Source organism: Corapipo altera, unplaced genomic scaffold (assembly GCF_003945725.1).
Source record: "Corapipo altera isolate COAL_440 unplaced genomic scaffold, ASM394572v1 101, whole genome shotgun sequence".
Taxonomy (NCBI): Eukaryota; Metazoa; Chordata; class Aves; order Passeriformes; family Pipridae; genus Corapipo; species Corapipo altera.
The window spans coordinates 694,699-706,747 of NW_020884984.1; the positions used below are offsets into that span (position 1 = coordinate 694,699).

Sequence of the window (12,049 nt, forward strand, 5' to 3'; positions counted from 1 at the left end):
TCCCTCAGGGCTGAGGCGATCCCCCCTCACCGCTCCCGGGCCGTCCCGGCCCCTCAGAGCAGTTCCAGCCCTTCGCTTCCCAAATAAACTCAGTTCTTACCGAGCAGTTTATGGAAAGAAATAAATTACTACAAAACACTGCAACAGATTACCGTGAATTACTCACATCTTTAAGACAAGCTGCCTGGATATGACCCTAACTAAAAAAACCTACAGTTTAAAAATATTATCCCATAACAGGTGTACACTGATTTTATAAATGTAGAATGTACTACAAATAGATTATTCCTTTCATAACAAGTATTTAATTTTGACATGATTAATTTGAAATGCAACTTGTGGGGGGGGTTTGTGGCAGGAAATCTGCAGTATATGAGAAAACTGTGGTTTAAACGGTTCAAAATGGCTTTTTGTAGTCTCTTTGCTAACTCATGCTTTCTTCCTGAAAATTTGTTTTTTTTAAAATTTCTCATACATTCCTCAATGCAATACCTTCAATTGAAAAAAGTTTCTAAAAAAAAATATGTGTTACTGAAGACAGTACATGACTGTAGTTTAAAATCCTCTACATTTTGTATTAGCCAAAATAATTACAGGATGTATTTTCAAAGGTTGTTTTTGAGATGTTTTTTGTTTTTAACAGAACAAAAGGTATCAAGAATAAACACACTACTCACAAAGCACAAGCTGCACTTACAAGAAACTTCTGCAAGTTCCTCAGAAGTGTTTTTAAAAGTGATTTCAGTGATCGCCTTCTGTGCATCCTGGTCACTTAGGTGTTTCAACAGGACAATTTAAACTTGAAAGAAGTATTGTAACATCCAGTAGCTCCCCTGTGTTCTGACTGAAATGCACTGAACAGAAAATGTGGGAAATACTCTCTGTTTCAAAGAGGTAAATATCAAAACTGAAATAAATGTTAAAGAAGGTTAAGTGAAAATCCAAGTAAGAAGACAGTCAAGGAAAGGAGAGAAAATGTTAAGACAGGGTCTTACTCTTTTCCTTACCTAAGATAATATTAATTCATCTCACTCTTAGCTGAATAATTGCAAAGAACATTATACTAAGCTCAGTTTTACTTAAGAACTCCGAAAAAATCCACCTTTTCAATACTACAGATTGAGATTTCTTCCAAGTATTTCCACATCTTAGCTTGTTACTAACGAAGAATCACTACATTTCATTTTAAACTACCATGGCAGGAAATGTTAGAAATTACAGTGGTAGTTCTGATGCACTGTTTTATGGTACTTTTTTTCAATGACAACTCACTATACTTCAAATCCTTGCTTAAAAAATTATTTTTCAGGACACGTCACCAAAATCTTTGCCAAGCCTCCTGGTATAACACAAGCGCCTGCCACAGTCACATTTCTCTTATTTTATAGCAATACCTATATATATGAATCTATTTTGTCTATCACCTGTGGCAACAACTGCCTATTTCTTTTTGTGGTGATCCAGCTGCAGATCCTTCACTCCTGGGGCTCAGTCATACCTTCATACAAACAATCACATTAAAGACATTTCCAACATTTTTATTCTTTGCTTCACCGATTCTCGTACTAGTTAGAGCTCTGCAACATGCTTTAGTACTGAAACAATACAACTTCAAATCATCCTGACATGTTACAAAAGTATAATCATTACTCAGAAAGATTTGGCATACTTTGCAAATGCTTGGTGTATTACAGAAAGTGCTAAAGAAATAGGAGATATCTGTTTATTGTACCAATGAAAAGGCAAGAATGTGCTGCTGTAAATACTTTTCCAATGAAAAAACAGGAAATAAACATTTAGAGCAGTGTTCTTAAACTGCATCCAGCGAGATACATTGAAAGCTACTTACAAAACACTACCAGTGATAAATCAACAATCCTGACAGGTGGAGAGGGGGATTATGGTGGTTTGCAAACAGGGAAAACACACCAAAATGTGACTCCCATAGCAGCTGTGTTCTCTTCGTGGCGTGAGTTTTCTGATGTTGCTATTGGGATAATAAGCAGTGAAGAAGTTGGCCAGGAAGTCATTTCACCCTGTGCCACCATCTGTCTGTCAATGCTTATTAGTACAGAAATATTTTCAAAGACACGTCTTGGATGAAAACATTTAGAAGTATTTTACAAAAATAACATAAATTAAATTACTTTTTTGTTTTTTTTTAAATGAACAACTATAAAATCCATGAACCAAACAACATATAACATGGACACAAGATGAAATATATTACACTAAAGGCCAGACAATTACCACAGTGGTATGAGGCTTCAAGTAAATTATGAGGCACTTTTTGGCCAAGCAGTAGTCATTCATTCAGTGGTAAAGTCCAACTCACAGAAACACCTAAAACAAAACTGCTAAAGCTTTCTAAGATCCTCAATTCCTCAAAAAAAATGTGCAGATAGAAAGGCAAAGACAAAAAAGCCAGGTATTGTGCCCAGTGTTGGCTGCTTCCTTCACAGGACTGTGCTCAGTTGGAGTTCCAACACGGTGGTACCAAGTCAGCCTTCCCCAACCTCCAGTTGGGGAACCTCCAGTTCTATTAAGGCTTTACACATCAGAGAGAAGAAATAGCAACTCCAGACACATGGGAAAGCAAACAGAAAGAAAGGCAGCAGCAGAGTTATATGTGAGCAAGTCCCCAGCAGAACAGACTTGAACTCCACTCTAATTTAGGAGAGCACCCCTTACATGCAGAAGACCCAGCAGTAACACGTGTTGTGCTGTATCAGCCCATCTGAAATTGAGAGACTGATCCCAACAAACCCTGCTGTGATACACTGAAGATCCCAAATACCTACAGGCTAAATTTTCCAGCAAACAAAACAAGATACTGTCATGGGGGAATTAAAGTACCGGTAACATGAATAGCCTACTATGAAATATTGCTATTAAAATACCTAACGTAATGAAGAAGAGGACAATAAAGGGCAACTAAAGTCAGAAATTACATATTTTGAAGTACTATAAAAAGCATTATTGATATTTAATATACTTAAACATACTAATATATCTATAAATACTACTAATAAGCATACCTAAGGTAAGACTGCATTAGTGTAGAAGTTAAAAAATTTTAGAAGGCAGCAGTTTGTGGTGCTATTGTAAAGCACAGCTTGTTTTTTAGGAAGAAAAGCATAGCACTGAGTGGTCCTTAAGAAATTACATCACCTCAATTAGGTGTGAAGTTCTCCAGCTGAAAGACCAGGTCTACAGCAGCATCAACATCTGGTACAATATGATCTGGTTCTACTAAACCAGGATCAAACCTAAAATCTCTGTGGCCATGGAACACAGCTTCCGTGATGCTGTCCCTGGTCTCCAAGGGCACCTCGGTGTGGGGGTTGTACACCCCAGTACAAACCAGCACAGACCTGCAGTGGGCAGCAGCTGCAGGTGCCAGCTGGTTCTCCCAGCCGTGGTCCATGTCATTGTCCTGAGAGAGTGCAGCAGAGCCTCTGCCACCAGAAACCTGGGCCTGAACGCGCGGCTTGGAGCCTTTCCTGGAGTTCTCTTCAAGGCAGCGGTTGTAAAGGTTGGCACCATAGACATCTGTCATGAGGTTGTCTCTGCAAACAGAAGGAAGCTCACTCAGCAGGGCAGGCCTACCTGTCACATGTCCATGTATGAAAGACGTTGGTACAGTTTCCGTTTACAGTTTAATTTATACTTTAATAACTTCATGGGGAGTTATGCACAGGGAGAAATCCATATCCCACAGCTATTTTACTGCACCATTGTCACTGAGGGTGACATGATACAAATGAGTCACTCTCCAGGCTGAAACTACAGATTGGAGCAGGGGGAGGGAAAATCAAGGATAGGTATGAACAGTGCATGAATGAGTTTATTATATTTCCAAACATCTTGGAGCTTCTGGAACAGTCTTTTATACAATACAGCTTTATCCCTTTCTATGAAAAGGATTCTATGATGTGACAGCGCAGGCAGTAGCACATGACCAAGCTTAATGACCTCACAGATAAATTCAAGCTCTACATTCTCTAACAACTGTCATTCTCAAAGCCAGTTGGTGTTATACCAGTAAACCTAATAAAACAAGTACCCAGGTGAATCCTTTTTCTTAGATTTACACAGCCTATGACAGAAATAAATAATTAAATAAATAATCTGGATAAATCTTAGTTCCATATAAACCCCTTTTTGTGCTTCTACAGAAATTGCACATAAGAAGAATAAAGTGCTATTAATTCTTAAGATTAGAAACAGAAAAGATACACCACAGCACCAAGAGCACTGGGTGGTCCCAGTGGTGTGCGAAACAAGCTGGTGAAGAGCTGGGTATTTTTCCTGGCTGGCGTTTGTGTGTGACTGGTTCCCGTGGTCAGCTGAGCAGCCCTTACCCCACGGCGTAGAGGGTGTGGATGGGCCGGTGCCAGGGCCGGTGCAGGGCCTGGGCCCGCAGCAGCTGCTCAGAGTACTGGTACGTCAGCGGGCTGGGCTTGCCCACCAGCGCCTCGTACTTCAGCTCCCTGCCAGTGATCTTCTTGTAAATGTTCTCCAAACAAACCATGAACGTCCCGTGCCCAAACCTATGCAGATGGAAAGACAAATCAAATTAAGTATGGATAAAAAAAAAACAAACTGAGGTTTTTTAATTCATTATTTTTTTAGGAATAAATCATATCCTACAGTTATCAAATTTCCCTCATCATGCAACATTTCTGCAGCTGTTTCACTGGAAATAAAGCGCTCATTTGCTGAACAACAAAACCCCCACGTTATTGGAATGTCACAACAGATTTATCTTGTAAAACTGCTCACTGTAGATGTCCTGGCTGCCTTGCTCTAGCGTGAAACTATCACACACACATCTTCTGCCAATGTGCTAATTAGGGAAAGCCTTTGCTTCCAAGGAAGGATATCTGACAGATCTTTGACCCAGGATCGAGGCAGCAATCAAATCACAATAACAAGTTTCTATTTCAGATTATGTTCAAATTATAGACTGAGAGGAAGGGAGAGGAAACAAGACTATTAAAGAACTACCTTCTGTTGAAAGCAAAATCAAACAAAATCACTATCAGAGGTTATGCCACCTTGTTCTGTGTGTTCTGCTGTTTTCTCTTATGTTCTTTAAGGAGCTCACTGCATCGTCCTCAGCTCAAAACCACTCACTGCTTTCACCAGCAGGGTCAGCTCTTAACCCTACCAGGAATGTAGGGTGGAAAAGAGAAATTCCAAAGGACTTAATGAAATGAAACAATGGCCTTGATAATTTTTTCATTTTTCCCTCTGAACTGAGACTCTGAGGCCCTGAGGCAAAAACCTCTCTTTCCCCACTCTTCTGGGAGTGAGAAAACAAAAGGGTTTAGAGCTTAAAAGCAGTTTTTCTCTTGAGTAACTGGTTTCCTGGATGCAATAATGCACACAGCAATACGGCAGCATTAGCTGAAAGTGTAGAGACTTTGCATTCAGAGCCAAGACCTTCTGTGAAGTTGCACCAGGCATTTTGTATTCAAGTGTTGACTCTGAATTTTACTGGAGAAATGAGGAAACCTCAAATATATCACAATATACACATGTTATAAATTACTCACCTTGGAGACTGTGCCTCAGCTACCCACATGAGATCCATGTTACAGGCAAGCACAGGAATGTGAGGGTAGTTTTCATGGTGATAGGGATTTCCAGGATAGCCACTGGTCAGCAAAACATCTATTATCAACTGCAGGCTGGTTTCCCATCTGACTGGCTCCCCAAACAACACCACAGCTGTGAGAACCAGAATTACAAAACAGTCATGGAATTGCTAAGAGGGCACATAAGTGGTCTAAAGAGACTGATCAAACAGTGATATTAACTTTAATTTAGATATTAATATTTAATATATCACATACCCATCCATTCACAGAAAATCTCAGAAGCAACAAGACCCCATTGCAAAACCTACAGGTTTAGGAATTTGATTTTTTTTTATTGACTAAGTTTCTCCAGAGCACCCCAAAATATTAACTTTTAAATTGTATTTCTAAGTCTTCCACACCTTTGTAAATTCTATGTTTACATACAGTGTTTAAGTAATCCATCAGAGATGTTATTTTGTTCATCTTAGAACAAAATCTGAATGTTGTTTTTAAACATTTTTCGTGTCTCCAGCAATAATCTGACATGGATTTTTTTAAATCCCAAGGTCCAGTTTCTACTTTCCCGTAGTTCAGATGGGAGTGAACACAATGTGTTTCTCATACTGCAGCTCTGCAGTGACCATCCTGACCGTGTTGAGGACTGGACCAATTATTGCTGCACACGTCAATTCATTCCTCAGTTTGGACAGGAAGGCACCAATAGCTCGTTAAAGGCAGATGAAAAGGAAAGGAGACCTCAGGTAGCTTTGAAACTTCAAAAACACACGGCTGAAAACTGTACACATCAAAAACCAGCTTCACCACACATGATGCATTCCAAATGAATGACAGATGTCATCAACAAGGAAATCTTATGAGTGTCTCAGACAAATTTCTGAAGTGCCCAACAATCTAAAAATAATTTCTGATTATAAAGCACAATTAAGATATTTCATCTATTAATGGATAATTTCAAGTTAAATAAAGGTAACTGACCCTCAATCTTGGGAAGCTCCACAGCAGAGGGGGACTGCAATAAGAAAAGAGTGAAAGTTTTCTACAAGATTAAACATCTATTACTATTTTTAGCAGAACAAATTCAAATATAGCTCCCACAGCTGCCTTCTGCAGCACTGACAGGAAATACTCTCTCTGTTTTGGTAGATACCTGATGTCAGTTCACTCAGAAACTTGTATCTCCATTGTGAAGTGAAACCTCGTGCACACAGACAGCAGACACGTCAGAGTGCTGTACGTGCACCAGCCTCCTGCTTCTTCTCAACTGCCTCTGGAAAGCCTGAAAACTCCATTTGTTTGATTTACTTGTGTGTGAAAATGTGGATGTTTAATATTCCACAGGAGTAAGAGGCCTTTAGCATTATCAAGACATTAGTATTATAGTTTTTAAGGTGTATTTCTTTAACACTGCTAATAAAGAAAAATGCATTGTATAACATGCAATGTATTTGCTACACAACTAAGAGTTTGCACTTCATTATTTACTCTCCGTGGTGACAAACACATTAACAGGTTCCTGAGCTTCCCCACCTGCAGGGTTGAGAAGCACAGCCAAAGGTGATACACCTGAGTTTTGGATTCTGGGAGCCATAGGGAATGTCTTGGCTTCACATGGGGCAAATCCACTGCCCTGACCGTGCCCAGTTCACACAGGGATTTACTGTGGATGTATTCACTTCTCTTGGAAATTCGGCACAATTCAGTTGAAACCATATTGTACATACTGTAAACATTAAATATATTTTGTATAAACAAGAAAGGGAGTCCTTTGCAGGTAAATAAATTATCTGCAAAGCATTAATTTACAACTGAAGCAACCTCACAGCCTAGAACCAATACCAACACAATCCCATACTGAAGGAAAATGCTTGTGTTATCTTCCACACATCTGAAGAAGCCAATCAGCTTTCCAAGACAGATTTTGAATTAGGTATCTGTATTAGATTGTAAGTTTTCCCACAGCAGTAAGTTACAATATCAAAGACTGGGTTAAAGAATTACCACTGAGAGAAAAAAGTCTATGGATTTGATCTTGAAAATGTTGTAATAAAACAAATAAGGAAGCAGAAATGCAAAGATAAAACACCATGTAAGAACAGCAGCATTAGCTCGGTAGTTAAATATTGACCCCTATTACAGAATGTCATGCAGTGAGCAAATAAAGAGCTTTAAAACAAAAATATACACTCACCAGAACGTTGGGTCTTCTGTCATGGTCAACTGCATCCAAGAGTGGGTGTTTCTCCCGCAGAGTCTCAATGGTGATGGGCTGACAGAAACCAAGGCTGGAAACACCAGTTAAGGACAAAGAGCTTCTTACAGGAAAGGATTTTTAAAATCCATAACTCCATTTTAACAACCTGAGCACAGGCAGCTTATCTGGTAAAGCAAATCAGTTAGGAATGGAAGCACCATCAAAGACTGACATTTTTCTCTGTGAGACAAAAAGATGATCATCCTATTACAGACAAACAGGAGACCAAGGTTTTTCTGGTTTGTATTCAGCCTTGTAACACACTTGTCTCTTAGCCAAGCCTAATGGATTTTGACAGTTAACTGGAATGTTCCTTCGATACCTTTTTCTTATCTTTGTCTTTGAAATAGAGCTTATACTTAAAATTTGCATATACATTTTTTACAACTTATGATTTACACCAACTTCAGTTAAAATCTCAATAAAGGAAGAAGTGTAGAAGGGACTAACTGGAAGCATGAGCAAAGATTATATTTGAAACTTTGATACCACCATTATATCAACATAATTCAAGTTGTTTTGGGTAGTTAGTATAGAAGTGGCAAAAATATTCAAGTGTAATTTTACACCAGATGTTGGTTACAAAGACATGCTTACAAGCAAATCTTGAGCACTGAGGTAAAAATCAATGTGATAAATAACAGACAGAATGTCTGTTAAACTTGACATCATAGTAAGAACTACCATTTACTGCTTATTGCTGCATTTGTAGGGTTGAGATATTTGGTCTTCGCTTGATCCACAGGATCCCCTGACCTTGAGTAAGGAAAACACTCTGACTGAAAGTTGTTGTTTTTTATTTCTTTTTAAAGATACTCTTGAGCAATATCAAGAAGTGGTCCTTGTCCAGACACCAGGACACATTTCTCATGATAACGCTTGAACATCCGCAGGGGACTGTGTGACATCACCACCTGATCTTGGGAAATCTGGTTGGGATTCAAAAACAAAACCAGTCTGTTGTTTTTGATTTTCAGGGAAGTCATTTATACAAAGATTCAATTAACAGATGTGATAAAGTCTAGGAATTGCAAAACAATCATACAGATGTACACAAACCCCCACATCATACAGATGTACCTAAACCCCTGTCACAACATTTTCTCCAAAGTTTCACAAGGGACCTATTGATAACATGCCAGACAAAAATACATTGCTGCATAAATACATTACAAAAAAATACATTACTGCACTGTCATGCACAGACTGCTTTCAGCTTCCAGAATTACTCTATTCAACATGAGCACAAGGTTTCCTCTCCTAGTTTTACAGAATCACCCAATTTGGAAAACAAATAGGGAAGAAGAATCAGAACTGCCCTAGTTCCAATTGTGGGCCCTTCGTTAAACTGCAGCACTGATCTAATTGTATCAGAAATCACCTTTTATTTTACATATCCCCACTCCTTCCACAGGATAGGTATAAACCTTTAAGATCATTATCCTGGAAGGATGCTCTTATGAATCACTACCTATCACCTTTGCAGAGAAATACTGTTAGCTTTAGCTTTACCTTTGGAAAAATCAGTACCTTTACCAAAGGAAATGCCATTAACTTTGGACAGCATTTTTTACTCTCTAATACCTCCAGCAAAGCATTTCAGGGGGCTTAAGGGAAAACCAGAACTGATTAACTGAGCAGCATTTAATGGAAGATAATACATTTGACACATTCAACGTAATAATGAAATAAATGGGATTTAAGGGACTCACTGGAACTCCCAGCAGATGAGACAACTGGTCGGCTTTTTTCTGGCGAAGGCAATTCCCTGCATTGGTGACAAACACCACAGGCACCAAGAACTGTCCCTGAGAGTTCACAAGCTTTTGAAAGGCTGTTCTGGCAGCAGGAATCGGAGTCTTTCCTCGCACCAGCACCCCGTCGATGTCAAACAGGAACCCAAAGGATGGCAGTGCACTGAGCTGTCAGGAGTGGAAAACAAAGAGCACAGTTAGTTCTGCCTGTACTTACACACGATGGAGCTTTCAGCAGCTACAGCCCAACGAGAACAGACACCTGAGAGCAAGGGATCTTTAACTCTGCACATTGTAACATGCCTTAAAGACACATTCACATGCTAAAATACCCCCTGTGACACAAGCACAGCTCCCTCTGCCTTATGCATACAGCCTCATGAGCTCTACCTTGCCTTACAAATAGTTCCAGAATGTTTCAGATCAAAAATGAAGTCAAACTGATCAGAAGAGGTACAAAATACCCGCTGCTGTGCCAGTGAATCCCACTTTTGATTGATCTGACCCCCCTCGAACACTAGCAAAATACACAACAGTCAGTATTTCAGCAGTAGGTAGGTCTTGAACTTGAGTTCTCCCTTACAAGGTTTAGATACTAAAACTGTCCCAGCTGTCACCTGCGCTTTTCTGTTCCACAGTTGGTTCAATTACAGCCAGATAACTGCTGTGCTCTTCCCACATGGCTCCAGTTGATTCCTAGTTTTACATCCAGCAGACTAATGCCTACTGGTAAAGGTAACACCTCCTCAGACAAAGGTGCTGCTTGAGTCACTTAAATGTGTCCCCTTGTCTGCCTTTTAGGAAATAAGAGCTGGACTTCATGAGTTCAGGAAAATAAAATGAGGCTAAGGAGGGGTAAGAAAGATGAGCTGCTGATAAGCCCAGGGAGCAGAGACAGAGAGAGGACTGCTGAGCAATGAAACCGTTAGTGAATCACGCTGGAAAACGACAGAAAAAAAATTATCACTTCATTTCTCTCCCAAGCCTAAATTGGAATCCAAGACTCTTGGGATTTATGATTCCCTCTGTCATTGTTTGATGAAGAAGGAAAGAGCAATTATGCGCCGAGACAGAGCACAATGAGAACAGGCACAGAAACGACTCCAGGCACCGCAGCGGGACAGCCTTCGCTATTGGAGCTGTCCCACCCAGCCCACCGTGTGCAGGGTGAAGCAGGGAGAAGGGCGTTTTGCCTATTTAAGCAGCACTTTGTTCCCCATCAATCACTGACCGGCTGCATTTTTCCTGCAGCTGGTACAGCACAGACCCCACCACCGTCACCGCTGGGAACGGAGATGCCGCTGCCTGCACAGCCGGCACGGCTCCCACTGCTGCCCCTTCACTCCAACCGCTGCAAACCCACGAGGCTGAGCCCAGTTTAATAAAGCCAACGCTGTAAATATATCGATTATCATTGATTTACATTAGGCTGGGTTTGCTGTCCAGCTTTACACGCAAGAAGCCCCTGAAGCCTTCTCTTTCCTCCTCTATAGAATCATCAGCCTCTATTTTAAAACAAAACCCCTGCAGCCCTTGTCTCCACGTTGTCGGCACCCGTTTCAGGAATGGTACCTTAGAAACAACCCAACTGCTGCTAAAAGTTGCTGCTGAATGTACAGCAGTCTCCTCAGGCTTTGGGGACTGGCATCTGAAACTGCTGAAACTGAAGTGGTATCGGAATAGTTTTGCAACTGACGTGGTTCTTCACGTTCATTTTGCTATGTAAAAATAATAGAAGTATAAACAACAGATTACAAATAAGAATTTTACAGTAAATAACACTAGCAAAAGAAAGTATTTTGTTAAGCATACTGGGAGGAAAAAAGCACTAAGGAAGGAACTGAGCATATATCTAGCAGGGAAATAATGAAGTCAACAGCTTTTTTTTCCTTTTTCTTTTCCTAAAGAAACACTCTGCTCGGGACAGGAGAGCTCTGCCCCGCTGCACAACGATGGGGACGGATGGAGCCGGAACGACTTTCCCTTGCTCCCACTGTACCACCACGGAGCAGCCCTTAGGACGGGAGTTCTGCCCGGCACTGCCCGGGAACCCGTCACAGCGTCCCCGGCGAGCGACGGTCCTCGGGGGCATCCCACGGCCCCGGGCACTGCGGCGGCCCGGACGCGCTCTCCGCACCCCACACCCCGCACCCCTTTCGGTTTCGCTCGGTCTCGTCCCGGGGGCTGGAGCGGCGGGTCCCTCCCGCCCGCCCCGGTCCCCCCCCGTCCCCTCTCATCGCCCCGTCCCCGCTCCGTCCCCTCTCACCGCTGTCCCCCCGCTCCCCGCGCCGAACCCGCAGAGCCCCCGGGCGGCCCCGCGCAGGGCGCGGAACGGCGGCATCGCCCGGCGCATGGCGGGAGGAGTGCGGGACCCGCCGCCCCGCCCCGCCCGGCCCTGAGCCCACAGCGCGTCACACACCGTCATGGCACAGCCC

At 41.6% G+C, this 12,049-nt stretch overlaps 1 protein-coding gene across 1 annotated transcript in view; it reads right to left on the bottom strand.

Moving 5' to 3' along the window:
• Positions 1–2,464: 2,464 nt before the first annotated feature.
• LOC113958044 (haloacid dehalogenase-like hydrolase domain-containing 5) overlaps positions 2,465–12,049 on the bottom strand; it is a 9,747-nt gene continuing 162 nt past the window's right edge. Inside the window, exons 2-8 of the mRNA XM_027666038.1 lie at positions 9,573–9,782; positions 8,677–8,789; positions 7,798–7,891; positions 6,585–6,618; positions 5,562–5,736; positions 4,365–4,553; positions 2,465–3,569 (exon numbers count right to left, since the gene is read on the bottom strand). Of these exons, the coding sequence (XP_027521839.1) occupies positions 3,173–3,569; positions 4,365–4,553; positions 5,562–5,736; positions 6,585–6,618; positions 7,798–7,891; positions 8,677–8,789; positions 9,573–9,782 (1,212 nt within the window). The 3' untranslated portion in view covers positions 2,465–3,172. The remainder of the gene's footprint in view (positions 3,570–4,364; positions 4,554–5,561; positions 5,737–6,584; positions 6,619–7,797; positions 7,892–8,676; positions 8,790–9,572; positions 9,783–12,049) is intronic.